We start from the raw sequence: 16,558 nt of genomic DNA, 5'->3' as shown, positions 1-16,558 counted from the left end.
GACTAATTGGTGCTGTTATCAGCGGTTCTGTGTGGGTTCCAGCACTGAAACAGCAATATGACCAAACAGAACTGCAGCCAGACCCGTCACTTGATTAGAAATTCCTAAAGCTCCCTTGGATCTGTCACTCAAATATGTCTGTTTCCATGTCAACGTGGGATGCATACTCACGTCAGTGGAGGCTCCAGGGCAAAAGAAAAGTTTGATTAAACTGAAAGGTCTGCCAGACCTTTACAGACCCCTGTTGTGTGCTTACAGGAGCTGTGTTATCACTCGTCTCTACTAACTCACAAAGGAACACAAGAGAACCAGGTTTGGCAATGTGTTGTATTTGGAATATGAGGTGAGGACTTACAGTGATTTGTTAAATGGGGACAATTCTCTTTCCAACTACAGTGCTTTTATTAGACGTACAAAAAGGAAGCAGCCACACTGCAACACCACAATACAAAACACTTCTCTGTTTGAAAGGCTTCAAATGTGGCATGCGCTTGGTTTTTCTTCAAAAGCCTGATTCTGTCTCAAACACTGGTGTGCAGCGGGGAGGTGAGTGCACGACTCGAGCCTTGCTCAAGAACACAAGAACAACAGCTGAAAATAAAAGGCAAAGCCACCTACTTGCACCTCACATACTTGTGCTTCAATACAACAATACTTGTGCTTCAATACAACAAATTTCTACCATCTCCAAGCTAAAACTGGAAATGAAACGTTTTCATCAAATTCCACAGACGGTCTAGTTTTGAGACAACAATTCTGCAAAATTTTAAAACATCTTACATGAGTTAAATATCAAATTATAACAAGAATCATCAGGAGATAATATTCCCCTCCAGGCCCCACAAATCAGTAATACAAAGTGTCAGGGGATCCACCCAAGTACACCCTTAAGCTAAATATGAATTACTGTAAATTAGTCAACTGTTTCTTGAGATATCACACTAACAAGAGTGGCAATGATAATATTGTGAATATCTCACTGTCACCTTGAAATTGACCCAAAGGTCACCGTAAGTGACTGGTGTCAGGGGAATCACCCAAGAGCATCCTTACGCTAAATATGAATGAAATTGGCCTACATGCTGGATCATGGCCAGAAAAATGCGCCACATGGAATAAATGTCATAGCTGAAGGTTTAACACAACGTAACTACTACACATCACCTGACGCTCCCTGACCAACTGCTCCTTTGACAAAAAGCAGTATCCAAAGATACTTAGTACCAAACACATCTAGTTGCCACCTTAGGTCTCTGGTGAGTATCCAAGTCTCATAACCATACAGTTCGAGAGGAAGCAACAACACTGCTGGGCTCGTCAAAATAGACACTGGTCGAGGCTTAGGGTGTGTTGTGTGCACACAGTTACTGGGTATAACAACAAAAGTATGGTCATGTCTGCGAGCATTTGCTAGTGCTGCACATCGCAGCGTCCATCACACTGCAGAACTGCTTTGCGTCCTTGAAGACAACCATCCAGGCAGACAAGCAGCGCATCCCCAGCTGCTGAAAGTCACCATCTATCTGCGTTAGCCACTGGGCATTGTGGCCGTACGCGCCCTGTCCAGCCACAGACGAACTGCACGGAACATGTTTATTGTGTTTAATTATTTAAATATTTATTTTTCTGAGTAAACAAGTGGAAAATAAGTTTAATGCTCCTGGTTGCACAAACCCACCGTGGACACATGCTGGACTGGACGGGCAAGCTGCATGAATGGTTTCATTGTGTTTGTTTATTTCTTTAAATATTTATTTTTGGCACACACCTTCCTTGCACCCACAGTAGCTGGCTGGAGACATCCTGTCCAGCCACAGACAAGTTGCACGGACCAGGTTCACTGTTTACCTCTATTTTTTTTATTTTTCTGAGGATAGAAGTGGATCTTTCAGGTTTCACGTTTCAGCTCCCTCCAAAGATTTTCTATTGAGATCAGGTCTGGAGACTGGCCAGGCCACTCCAGGACCTTGAAATGCTTCTTACAGAGCCCCTCCTTAGTTGCCCTTGCTATGACCCATCTTCAGTGCTCTTACTGAGGGAAGGAGGTTGTTTGCCAAAATCTCACAATATATGACCCCATACATCCTCCCTTCAATACGGTGTAGTCATTCTGTCCCCCTTTGCAGAAAAGCACCCCCAAAAATGATGTTTCCAGCCCCATGCTTGACAGTTGGGACAGTGTTCTTGGGGTTGTTCTCATCCTCCAAATACGACGAGTGGAGCAGATACCAAAAAGCACTATTTTGGTCTCATTTGACCACATGAACTTCTCCCATGCCTCCTCTGGATCATCTAGATGGTCACTGGTGAACTTCAAATGGGCCTGGACATGTGCTGGATTGAGCAGGGGGACCTTGAGTGACCTGCAGGATTTTAAACCATGACAGCATCATGTGTTACTAATGTAATCTTTGTGACTGTGGTCCCAGCTCTCTTCAGGTCAATGACCAGGTCCTCCCGTGTAGTTCTGCACTTTCTCAGAATCATCCTTACTCCACAAGGTGAGATCTTGCATGGAGTCCCAGACTGAGGAAGATTGACAGTCATCTTGTGTTTCCTCCATTTTCTAATAATTACACCAACAGATTTTATGCCAACAGACCTCATTCTTTGTACGTGGGAAAACTTGCAAAATCAACAGTGGATCAAATACTTATTTGCCTCACTGTACATACAACAAAACTTATCCTCTGCATTTAACCCATCCTAATTACAGTTAGACACAACCCAACCACTAGGAGCAGTGGGCAGCCAAAGCCCAGCGCCCGGAGCAACTCCATGAGCAGAGAAAGGCGCAGACCCTAAATAAGCACATTTTTGATTGTGGGAGGAAACCAGAGCGCCAGGAGCAAAAGGGAGAACATGCAAACGTCACACAGAAAGGGCAGGAAGAGACCCCACAACCTTCTTACTGTGAGGTATCAGTGCTAACCACTAAGCCACCGTGACACCACCATTGTTCTGCAAAGGTATCAGTATCACCAAACACTTCTGCTCAGCAAACACATGACACAGCAAGATTTTCCCTGGCATTCCTCCATCCCAAAGGCCAAGGATCCAGAGCAGGGGTGAGCAACAAGGGCCAAGACAATGAAGGTTTTTGCTTGCTACCAATCACCTGCTGAGGTGATTGATAGCAAGAAAAAACCTGCAGTGTCTTGGCCCTTCATGGCACATGATTGCTTGCCCCTGATCCAGAGACATGAATGTTGCTGCTGAGATCAACAACAATAAGTAGTAGAAGAGACTGAATATGAGAATTATTTTGAAAGCATCAACTCGTTAACTGGTTATTTTTTGCTCTACACTAATATCTGTTTTTGGGACATCTGATGACCTTTTTAGCTGGCTGAAAAGTAATGCAATATATCTCTTGACCACTTTAAGCAAGAACAAAATATCTCTATAATGTTAAAATTTGTTGCAGACTCAAAAATAATGTCGGTCAGGTGTACAGGTATTCATGTTATTTGGCAGCCGTGGAGGAGGTCTGTAATATAAGTGTGTTGCATCATATATTCTACACATTAATGTAGTTAATCAACAATGCTATATTCTGAGAAAATTTAAATAGCATTTGCAAGAGTGACACTGTATACCAATTAAGTCAGCTGCAGAATTAATTAAAACCTATAAGTAAACTTAATTCAAACTTCTATATGCAAACATCACATAAAACTCTCAGAGCAGAAAGTATAGGTGGAAAGAGTGCAGGAAAGTTTTTATTCCATCTTTATTTCAGCTTTATTAAATGTGGAAACACATTCATAGGAAAGAGTTTGAAAAAAAAAATTCCTCAAAGGTTTGCAAAGATTGAAGAAATAATGAAAGAAACATAAAACCCACCATCACTATTCAGATACACTCCAGGAGAAGTCAGAGCTCAGTAGTGCCTGTACAAAGTGCACTTGTTGCTTTGTGTTCTCTGTTTTTCAAAGTGTTTTTGTGTGTGCATACCGAGGCCTTTTGGTGTGATTCCACTGCACTCCAGCGGGTTGATGGCCCAGTAGTAGTACTTCAGCGTGTGCATCAGCTGCAGCACAGTGCCGACACGGCGGATGGTGGTGTAGATGGTCGCAGTGCCGATAAACTCCGATGACAAATACGTGTAGAGGGACAACTGAACCTGTGCACATACAGAAATACATGTTTTACAATAATTATACATATGCACACTTGCAAAGGTCAATGTAAATGACAGTCAGCCAGCCAAAGTGAATGAACTGTGTGCATTTACAGTGTTTACAGAGTTTTACTGTGAGACTGGAGATTGGGGAAGGAGCAGAAGTGGTTTTCTATTTTCCTGTTGTTTTGATGTTTCTGCACCTGAAGCCATTAAGCGTTTCTGAGGAGCTCCTGATGCACAGCTGACATTTAAAAAAGAGTGATCTCCAACACTCATTTGCCCTTCCTTTCTACCCTGCTGGGTGCTGCTCTCCTTTTCCATCGCTTAATATTCTTCTAACCATTCCTCTCCATTGCTGATACACAGCTTCAGCTTTGCTGCACACATGCAAGGATCATTACAGTGGCTATGACGCTAAGGACGAGTCTTAATGAGGTGCCTATGCTTAAGAGGAGGAAATTAGCGATGTGCCATCGCCTGACCACATTACATCCTCGCTCATTTAGAATGGCGAGAGAGTTCTCAGACAGCTGAAATTGCCTTCATCATGTTTCACCGACTGCTGTATTTACACTATGATTTTCATCAAATTCAGCTCTGCAACACCTTCACCAGAGCCTGAAATGGAGCCAGGAGGGAGGAGCACACTAGGTGGCTCTGCGGCATATGAGTTAGACTACCTACTTATAAGACCAGGGTTCCATCCGAGGTGTGTGCCTCAAGTTACCTGACTGTGTCTTTGGACAAGACACATTACCCGCATTGCCCCAGTTCACCCAGTTGGAAATAGGTACTGTCGTCCACTGGGGAAGTAACCTGCCATGGACTAACACTCCATCCAGAGGGTGGCATAGACTCGTCTTCATCTTGCTACAGTATCCAATTTCAATTTCAATTTCTTTTCATTTATATAGCGCCAAATCACTACAGAGTTGCCTCAAGGTGCTTCACACAAGTAAGGTCTAACCTTACTAACCCCTAGAGCAACAGTGGTAAGAAAAAACTCCCTCTGAGGAAGAAACCTCAAGCAGACTAGACTCAAAGGGGCGACCCTCTGCTTGGGCCGTGCTACGGACATAAATTACAGAACAATTCACAAAACGAATCTACAAGATATGCTGTTGGTGCACAGGACAGGAGGGGCTCCAGCACAAATATCACACCCAACTCTGGATGGAGCTGCACCTTAAACAGAGGGAAAAAACAGAATCAGGCATCAGAAAGACAAGAATTTGCCAGCATTAAACAACAAGAAAAACAGGATAATAAGGTGATTGCCGGCCACTAGCCCTAAGCTTCACTAAAAGACCCAGAATTTAGATAAAGTTGAGGCTGCGGCACGCTCCGTTTCCTAATAAAATTAATTAAAAGAGTAAAAAGCGTAAAACAAAACTATGCCAGTATGGTAGCCATATGAAAGGGAAAATAAGTGTGTCTTAAGTCTGGACTTGAAAGTCTCCACAGAATCTGACTGTTTTACTGACGCAGGGAGATCATTCCACAGAACAGGGGCACGATAAGAGAAAGCTCTATCCATGGCTAAGCACCGGCCCAATGGTCCTCAGGGACTGTAGATGACTTAAGGTGCCCTGACACTTGCACGTCTTTGATCCGTGCACTTGCACGCACATTGTCGTGACAATCCCACTTGCTATGTTCCCAGCTGGACACCGCGTTTTGTTCCAGCTGGATGCCACGTGTTGTGCGCTGGATGCTGCATATGCAAAATAATTATTTTGTAGTGGATTAATCATTTTCTCTCAAAGTTGGCTGTTGAAAACGCCTCTAATGGCTTCCGGAATCACAGAGGGCTGTTTCAGCTGCAGTTTTTCCCTCTCTTGCGCGCGCTTAATGAGGTGTAGAATGCATTTGGAACACTCTAAAAAGGTAATTACTTGTCATGTTTATATTGTAATAGGTTGGTAAAACAGTTGCATGTTCTGTCCTTCTTGTGTGCAGCTGTAAAAGTATGTATTATTTGCACCTGTGTATAAGTTTTCCCCTTTCCAATCAACTTTTTAATCAAACTACGCTGTTCTTCTGAACAATGTCTTGAACGTCCCATTTTCCTCAGGCTTTCAAAGAGAAAAGCATGTTCAACAGGTGCTGGCTTCATCCTTAAATAGGGGACACCTGATTCACAACTGTTTGTTCCACAAAATTGACGAACTCACTGACTGAATGCCACACAACTATTATTGTGAACACCCCCTTTTCTACTTTTTTTTTTTTTTACTAATAGCCCAATTTCATAGCCTTAAGAGTGTGCATATCATGAATGCTTGGTCTTGTTGGATTTGTGAGAATCTACTGAATCTACTGGTACCTTGTGTCCCATGTAACAATAAGAAATATACTCAAAACCTGGATTAATCTTTTTAGTCACATAGCACTACTATTATTCTGAACACTACTGTATGTATGTGCCATTGCCTGACCACATCACACACCGCCTTAGAAAGGAGCGGCAGAAATGCCCATCATCATATTTCACTGACTTTTCGCTTATTGCTATGATATTCATCAGATTTAGCTCCAGAAATCTGTAAGTGTTGGATTAGAGCCTGAAATGAAACCACACATAAGGGTAATGACAGCAGTTTGGGATGTGGCTGGAGCAAACATTACTGAGTCTCTACAAAGATCACGTTTCGTGAAGGAATTAAGAACGCAAGTGATGCTCGAGGAGATTTCAGAAGTGATTTTGTCAGTTGTGTCACTAAATGCTGAATTTCAACAACTTTTAGTCAACCCAATAATGAAGGGTACAATATGTTGAAAAGCTGAAAATAATGAAGCTCAGGGGTAGGAAGAATTACATGGTAGACTGCCACTGATAATTGTCATTTTTAAAACTGCTCCTCAAAGCTAGCAATTAAGCAGTTGTACAGCAAAACCAGTTTAAACTTCTTCACAGTGACTTGTTATCTAAGATGCAGACATTGCATGACCTGCATACCAATGACTAAATTGCACAAAATGGCAAAATAAGGTAACATGTCCATACAGCATTTTTTTCCCATTAAAAAACAAAAATACTGTTCACGGGATTTGTTTCTATGACAACCATAAACAATGAATGACAAGTTTATAATGCGTACGGTAATTAAAAACACTCAGTCTTAACAGGAACATAGAGACCCCATTCAGACTGGAATTGACTATCTGACTGAAGCCAGATAGGTTTTTTCTGAATCTGAACAGTGCTATCTGGCTAGACAGTGAGCTGGATTCCCAACCCCAGTCTGGACAAGGCCAGAGTTGATCCAATCTGCAGTCACAGATCATGGGTTTTTGTATCTACTGTGATCCGTTTTGTGTGACATATTAGCTGAAAGCTGAAATTTTCCTCATCTGACCTGAATGTCAGAGATTTTCAACTGAAAGTGTTCAAAACAGCCACACAACAAAAGCAGAGTGCTTGAAAAAAAAAAAAAAATGGGTGCAGTGCTTCTTCTGGAGGTGGTTGTATGCAGCCGCATACACTTCATTCTCATTTGGAGCTTCTGAGAAAAAAATGAATTCAAAAAATAAGACTGGTGCTCAGAAAAAAATGCCAGATGCACACGGACTTTAAATGAATAAATAATGGGGCAGTGCACTCTGTTCAGCATGTCTGGTCAATGCATCCAGGGACATTATGTCAGATTTCAGGAAAAGCTGGAGGCAATAGCTTGATCTTGGGATGAACTTCTGTGGATGATGTTTTTGCAATCTCTAATGGAACATAGTCAGAAATAGAAGTACTACCACAGTTATGTCCAAAACCAACATTCTACAACTGCTCAGCTCGCAGGAATTGGTGGAATTTACAGAGCAGAAAACCTCCTTAAATTCCGCAGACAACCAAGTTTCCAACTGCACAAGCTGAGCAATTTTCCAGAAAATTACTGGAATCCCCTGCTTTGACCTTTGACCCTAATGAAATCACCCTTGTCTGAAGCAAGACTGCACTGTTGGATGGAATGTTGCATGACGCTTGTCCTCAGAAAATCCCCTACGGTACCTACCAACTAAATTAGTCACAGAAGTGAAGTTTCTGATTTTGTATTTAAACATTTTTTTCATCAAAATTAAAACTTAAAAAAAAAAATCACCTATTTCGCAGAATGAACCTACAGTGTGTTTCAACAGCTCTGATAAATTTAACACAATGCAACAAATCACAGTTAAATCTTTCAACTTCTGGTGAAGCAATGCAGAAGGAAATAAATAAAAGTATATAAAGTAAATAAAAGTAAATGGTTGTACTTACTCATCTCATTCACTCATCTTTAACTTTTTATCTGCAATTGGGTCATGGGGGTGACAGGTCCAGTTGGGGACCCCAAACTTCCCTTTCCCGGGCCACATTTACCACCTCTGACTGGGGGATCCCGATGCGTTCTCAGGAAAGATTTCTCCACCTTCCCTGGGGTCTCCTCCCAGCTGGACATGCCTAGAACACCTTCCTAGGGAAGCGTCCAGGAGGCATCCTTACCAGATGCCCGAACCACCTCATATGGCTCCTCAGCGCAAAAGAGCAGTGCCTCTACTTCAAGCTCACAAATGACTGAGCTTCTCACCCAATCTGTAAGGCAGACCTCAGCCACCCTCCTGAGCAAACCCATTTTGGCCACTTGTACCCACGATGTAATTCTTTCGGTTATGATCCAACGCTCATAATCATAGGTGAGAGTAGGAACAAAGACTGATAGGTAGATCCAGAGCTTTGCCTTTTCATCACAACATTACGGTAAAGCAAATACAATACCGTCCCTGCAGTACCCATTCTCCACACGCTCCATTGTCCCCTCGCTTGTGAACAAGACCTCGAAGTACTTGAACTCCTTCATTTGGGACAAGACCTCATTCCCTACCTGAAGTAGGCAGTCTATCGGTTTCCTGCTGAGCACCATGGCCTTTGATTTAGAGGTGCTAATTCTCAAGTGTCTCAGTGACTTCTACCAGAGAAACTGATGATCATCCTCCATCATCTTACAGCTCTGGCTCTACTACAAAGGGTGCTCATCTGATGGAGTTCCTCAAAGTGCTCCTTCCAGCAACTGATTACCTCCTCAGTTGAGGTCAACAGAGCCCCATCCATACTGTAGACAGCTTGGATGGTTGCCCGTTTTCCTCTCTTGAGGTGCTGCAGGGTCCTCCAGAAGCACCTTGGTTCCGACCAAAAGTCCTTCACCATGGTTGTGCTAAACTCCTGCCACACCTGGTGCTTTGCCTCCCTCACAGAGGCTGCCGCCCTTGGGGCCTGTCTGTATCTTGCGACTGCTTCCGGAGTCTTCCAAGATAACATATCACAGAAAGACTACTCCTTTAATTGGATGGCTTCCCTGACCACCGGTGTGCACATGGTGTTGGAGGGTTACTGCCCCTTGAGGTATCTAAACCTTCAGTCCACAGCTATGTGCTGCAGCTTCAGCAATGGAAGCTTTGAACATTGCCCATTCTGGTTCAATGCCCCCAACCTCCACAAGAATGCTAGAAAAGCTGACCCGGAGGTGTGAGTTAAAGATCTCTCAGACAGTGGGCTCCTCCAGGCGCTCCCAGTTCACCCACACTATCCATTTGGGCTTATCAGGTCTGTCCAAAGTCCTCCCCCATCCTCTGATCCAACTCACCACCAGATGGTGATCAGTTGACAGCTCAGCCCCTCTCTTCACCTGAGTGTCCAGAACATGCGGCCTCAGACCAGATGATACTGTTATGGACAGTCCATGACTAGCACAGAAGACCAATAACAAACATCCACACACATTTAGATCAGGGAGACCATCCCTCCCAATCACACCTCTCAAGGTGTCTTTGACATTGCCCACATGTGCACTGAAGTCCCCAGCAGACTGGATTCTCCCATTGGAGCCCCATCCAGGACTCCAGCTAGGGACTCCAAGAAAGGCGAATACTCCGAACTGCTGTCTGGTGCATAGTTAACCCCCACCAACCGAAGGCACAGGGAGGTGACCCTCTCGTGTACTGGGGTAAACTCCGATGCACTGATACCCATCCGGGGCCTCATTAACATCTCCACACCTGCTTAGCACCTGACACCTTGGGCAACTCCAGAGAAGAATAAGGTCCAACCCCTATCAAGAAGTGTTGAGGGTGTTGGGTGGAGACGAGGCCGACCAGATCTAACTGGTAGCCCTACACCTCTTGCACAAGCTCCGGCTCCTTCCCCCACAGCGAGGTGACATTCCACGCACCCAGAGCTAGCTTTAGCCACCCGGGTCTGGTCCATCAAGGGGGAAAAGTCCCTGAAGCTATAGGGTTTTATACCTCTAAAATGTTATTAGCAAGCCCAATTTTAACCAATTTTGAGTGGTTTTAGATGCACTGAAAGCAAGAATAATAGACCCAAAAAAATGACATTTATGTTGTAATATATGTAATGCGAAAGTTCTTTTTAAAATGTTTTTGTAAAAGTCTAAGATAACAAAATAAATAATGTTGAAAAGGTTAATAACCCATCAATATCTCATGGGCATATAGCATTTGCTCTCTTCTTTCCTCCAGTGAAGCAGGCAGAGTTTTTCTGTCATGACAGGTTTTTTCCCCAACATGTTTGAGTGGGATCAGCGATCGCTGAAAGCCGCTGAGTGCTGAACTCTCTGCCATTTGCGGCTGAGATATGAAGAAAATGAGGAATATATTTCTTATTTATTTAATTATTTGGTTGAAATTGTAAAATAAAACAAAAGTATGACACTATAAGCTTGAAATACGATTGGATTGGAACATTTTTCGGCAACATTTCAGTTCATTTTTTGTAAAATCCATGGTTGGCGGAAGAGGAAATATGAACCTGAGAAACGGAAGGAAATTTGCAGTGCTGGGCGATACCGCCCGGCGCTGCCCACCATAGCTAGAACCCTGGTCAGAAGTCAGGGAGCCAGAATGTTTTGAAAATAATGGAGGCAAAAGCTGATTGGGCTCACATGAACACACATCTAATTCAGCATGAGAAGGAAAGAGAGGAGTGCAAATGCCTCTTCATTCCTGGGGTCTTTTCAAATGTTATCTTTGTTTTTTTTAATATACGCGTATGTTCTGTCCTTAGCTGTATGGATCTTCCCAAGTCCTGCATTCCACTTTTTTTTATAATACTTGAAGAGCAACAGACACAGGAAAGTCAGAACCTTTGCTCTCTCTTTTCTGATCTTTACTCATATTGATTTTGAGAGCACCTTTGGTACCCTACAAAAGAATCCACTTTTCTTCATTCCATTTCTCTTTTTCCTCATCTGTCTCAAGTCCAAACACCCTTTTTTGCATCAAGGTCATTGAAAGCAAACGCCTGGAGTTGATACACACAAACACACCTTGGCAGGGGTGTGTATCCAGATGGCGGCGTTGAAGAGGACATGGTCACACAGCTGTTTGAGGAGTGGCGCTCCATGCGGTAAACCATCCAGATACTTGGCAAATGACAGGAACTGCTCCAGGACAGCACGTGTGATGTGGACTCGTGATGACTGAACACAAGATAGAAAATTTTATGCAACACATAATTTTTTAACTGCAAGCAAAAACAGTTAACTAACAGAAAGTGATACATGCCGCAAAGGCGAGTCGCACAAGGAACTGAACCTCACGGCCACAATGGCTGCATTTTTGCTGTATCAGGTCAGTACTTTCACCCCTCAGTCAGCAGCATGCACATGTCACCAGGCGCTTCCAAACAGATGCTAAAGACTGTAGCCAAAAGTAACTGACAGACACTGAGGCCAAATGATCTTTAAATAATAATAATAATAATAATGATAATAATAATAGTAATAATAACCAGATCTTTATTTAACTGCCTGCTTCTGTGCATACTGCTTCAAAGGAAATCTTTAGCATCTTTACTCATATCAAAATCAAATAAACTCAAGCCTTTGAATGCATGAATGATTAAAAAATAGTTTATGGTGTTAATCTACAGTGGTACACTCAAAACAGCAACAAAATAAACAACCTTATTTCTTAAAAAAAAACAAAAAAACAAAAAAACAACTATCATATTAGTGGTTAAAAAAAATGCTGAATCAGCTCAGATAATTTTGTTTTCAAATATACCAGGATATACCCTGCACCAGTCCAAAAATTTACACCCCTATTCAACAGGGCGACGTTCGACTATGATCGCCCATGATCCAAAAAAGTGCAAAAATGGGATGAAACTGTGTAATTCGGCTTACCTCCAAACAGGCTGGCTTATAAAGTGCAGATGTGCCAATCCACCCAAAAATGAAAGTAAGGAGCTGCACCCTGAGCCAGAACCACAACAAACGCTGCTTCAAATATTTACCCCGATGGATCACAATTAAACATATTTCAAGCTGTACTCACTAGGAATACCCTGGTTTAAAGACGTTCGAACATGATTGAAGCTGTTAAGACACTTCTTCTGGATCATGGGGGATCACAACAGAATGGTGCCCTGTGGAATAGGGGTATAAACGGGAAGGAACGGCACTTTGTGGCATAGCCCCATTACTTCCTGTCAGTTTGCTTATCACGATTGTAGAGTAAATGGTCTCCATAAAATTTTATATCAGCAGAAACTTATGGTACGACTACTTGTAGGTATATGATAGTATATACTGATGCTTCTAAATATTACAACAGATATTCACATTTTGTGGAAGTCACAAATACTTTAAACATTTTTAAAACTTTCCCGATTGCTGAGACCTCTGCCACACATTACACTTGTTCTCAGGACCTGTGTGGGTCACCAGTTTCTTTTTTGTTTTTGTTAAATTTAGCAACAAAAACATACAACCCCAATTCCAATGAAGTTGGGAAATTGTGTAAAATGTAAACAAAAACAGAATACAATGATCTGAAAATCGTCTTCAACCTATATTCAATTGAATACACCACAAAGACAAGATATTTAATGTTCAAACTGATAAACTTTATTGTTTTGTGCAAATATTTGCTCATTTTGAAATGGATGCCTGCAACATGTTTCAAAAAAGCTGGGACAGTGGTATGTTTACCACTGTGTTACATCACCTTTCCTTCTAACAACACTCAGTAAGTGTTTGGGAACTGAGGACACTAATTGTTGAAGCTTTGTAGGTGGAATCTTTTCCTTGCTTGATGTACATCTTCAGCTGTTCAACAGTCCGGGGTCTCCGTTGTTGTATTTTGTTCTTCATAATGCGCCACACATTTTCAATGAGCGACAGGTCTGGACTGCAGGCAGGCCAGTCTAGTACCTGCACTCTTTTACTATGAAGCCACGCTGTTGTAACACATGCAGAATGTGGCTTGGCACTGTCTTGCTGAAATAAGCAGGGATGTCCCTGAAAAAGACGTTGCTTGGACGGCAGCATGTGTTGCTCCAAAACCTGGATGTACCTTTCAGCAATGATGGTGTCATCACAGATGTGTACGTTGCCCATGCCATGGGCACTAGCACACCCCCATACCCAAGGTTGGGTAGGATTACTTTGAAAGAATACATGTGGATTACATGTATGTATGTACATACATTTGGATTACTTGTAATCTGATTACTTTTGGATTACATTTCAAAGTAATCCTACACAACCTTGCCCATACCATCACAAATGCTGGCTTTGAACTTAGCGCTGGTAACAATCTTTAACAAACAATTTTTCCTCTTTTGTCCAGAGGACGTGACATCCATGATTTCCAAAAACAATTTGAAATGTGGACTCATCAGACCACAGCACACTTTTCCACTTTGTGTCTGTCCATTTCAAATGAGCTTGCGCCCAGAGAAGGTGGCGGCGTTTCTGGATGTTGTTGATGTATGGCTTTCGCTTTGCACGGTAGAGTTTTAACTTGCATTTGCAGATGTAGTGACAAACTGTGTTAACTGACAATGGTTTTCGAAAGCGTTCCTGAGCCCACGCAGTAAGATCCTTTACACAATGATGTTGGTTTTTAATGCAGTACCACCTGAGGGATCGAAGGTCACGGGCATTCAATGTTGGGTTTTGGCCTTGCCGCTTACATGTAGAAAGTTCTCCAGATTCTCTGAATCTTCTTGTTATATCATGGACTGTAGATGATGGAATCCCTAAATTCCTTACAACTAAACATTGAGAAACATTGTTCTTAACCTGTTGTACTATTTTTTCATGCAGTCGTTCACAAAGTGGTGACCCTCGCCCCATCTTTGCTTGCAAATGGCTGAGACTTTTTGGGATGCTCCTTTTATACCCAATCATGAGTGTCCTCAGTTCCCAAACGCTTACTGAGTGTTGTTAGAAGGAAAGGTGATGTAACACAGTGGTAAACATATCACTGCCCCAGCTTTTTTGAAACGTGTTGCAGGCATCCATTTCAAAATGAGCAAATAATTGCACAAAAACAATAAAGTTTATCCCTTTGAACATTCAATATCTTGTCTTTGTGGTGTATTCAATTAAATATAGGTTGAAGAGGATTTGCAAATCACTGCATTCTGTTTATATTTACATTTTACACAATGTCCCAACTTCATTGGAATTGGGGTTGTACACAATCTGATATCAAACATCAGCAATGGGAGGAAGGACGGATGTTGTAAAAAAAAGCTGCTGCTCACTCACACACAACATCTGTCTGTGGATATGTCTCACAGAGCTAGCAAGAGCCCAGACTTGTGACGTATACGTCACTGTAATCTAATTTCCAATAAAAATTCACACAGCAGGAGAGATTCTAAATATACAGTTAAAGAATTGAGAAATTTAAGGACCTTTAAAAGGAAACTCAAATTATATTTAACATTAAAAAGCAGGTACATTTTTTTGCATATTACAGCCCCTTTAATGAAGGCAAAATAGTAGTATCCCACAGGTTAGGCAAACATTTCTCTACTGATATGCTTCTGTGTAAACGTGATATACTGTTTTCCCATTATGGGTATTTTCTGAAATGTTTTAAACTGATGGGCTTTTAAATTTTCAACATCTTTGCAAAAACAAATGTAACCATGTGGCACATACTGCTGAATGTTATGCCGTTCATTTACCTTCTCCAGCAAGTATCCAATCACCAGAAAGCCTTTCCCTCCTAGCATCTGCTCCTGCATGGCTACAGAACTCTTCAGCAGCTCCACCAGGAATGCTAACAGTGTAGCACTGCAATACATGCACACGCACGCACGCATGCGCGCACACACACACACGCACACACACACACACACACACACACACACACACACACACACACACACACACACACACACACACTTTAATAATCTACTTTTAAAAATAGATGATGTCCTCTGTATCACAGTCAACCATTTCAGCTTTCTCCTAAACAGTGTTAGCAGATATTCCATTCTTATTTTCATTTGTTGCTGTCCTCCTGATAATATCTGACAAACATAGATTACTCAGATTATGATGACAATAGGAAGTGTCAGTGTGATTCTGGAGCGCCAATAAACAACATCAATCCAACTTTAACTCATAAAACCACAACACCAGTGACAGCTCCAGAGGCTTTTTTTAATCCTCTGCCAGTCATAAGGGCAGAAGGGGAAATAGAAAAGGACTACGTCAGTGTGTTGGTCATACTTTCTTATGCAAGGAGATCATGAAGAAAAGGTGACAGATTTTTTTTTTTTTAACCACATTTAAAGTGAAGTTCCCAAATGAGCATATCTCAGGCAGGCTTGAATGAGTGTATGAGTGAATTTCATCAAGAACTCACTGAGGATGATCCACTTTTATCAAGAAAATTTATTTTTGTGCCCACGATAACTTGAACAATATACATCTGGTTTTCACCAAATTTGAATGGGACAACCCACATCAGTGTATCCTGGAGTAGTTAAAATATGAGCATGATTACATTTTACCAAGACCCTACAAGGAACACCTTTTTTACTGAAGAGAGTCTTGATTTGTGTGCATTTAATTTACCAGAGATATGCACTTTAACTTCTGCAAGAAGGATATATATATATATATATATATATATATATATATATATATATATATATATATATATATATATATATGTACACACTCAACAAAAATATAAACGCAACACTTTTGGTTTTGCTCCCATTTTGTATGAGATGAACTCAAAGATCTAAAACTTTTTCCACATACACAATATCACCATTTCCCTCAAATATTGTTCACAAACCAGTCTAAATCTGTGATAGTGAGCACTTCTCCTTTGCTGAGATAATCCATCCCACCTCACAGGTGTGCCATATCAAGATGCTGATTAGACACCATGATTAGTGCACAGGTGTGCCTTAGACTGCCCACAATAAAAGGCCACTCTGAAAGGTGCAGTTTTGTTTTATTGGGGGGGGATACCAGTTAGTATCTGGTGAACTGGGAAGAACTGGGACATTTTCAGCTTCCAAGAATTGTGTACAGATCCTTGCAACATGGGGCCGTGCATTATCCTGCTGCAACATGAGGTGATGTTCTTGGATGTATGGCACAACAATGGGCCTCAGGA

The 16,558-nt window shown here is 41.9% G+C and overlaps 1 protein-coding gene across 16 annotated transcripts in view; it reads right to left on the bottom strand.

Annotated features, from left to right (window-relative positions):
• Positions 1-16,558, bottom strand: part of nbeaa (neurobeachin a) — a 361,602-nt gene that overhangs the window by 132,710 nt on the left and 212,334 nt on the right. For all 16 annotated transcript variants that reach the window (XM_034178254.1, XM_034178240.1, XM_034178256.1 and 13 more), the window contains exons 11-13: positions 15,105-15,213; positions 11,446-11,598; positions 3,958-4,126 (exon numbers count right to left, since the gene is read on the bottom strand). In XM_034178254.1, coding sequence (XP_034034145.1) covers positions 3,958-4,126; positions 11,446-11,598; positions 15,105-15,213 — 431 coding nt within the window. The remainder of the gene's footprint in view (positions 1-3,957; positions 4,127-11,445; positions 11,599-15,104; positions 15,214-16,558) is intronic.

This window comes from Thalassophryne amazonica, chromosome 9 (genome assembly GCF_902500255.1).
Source record: "Thalassophryne amazonica chromosome 9, fThaAma1.1, whole genome shotgun sequence".
Lineage (NCBI taxonomy): Eukaryota > Metazoa > Chordata > Actinopteri > Batrachoidiformes > Batrachoididae > Thalassophryne > Thalassophryne amazonica.
This window is presented reverse-complemented; position numbering and strand designations above follow the sequence as displayed.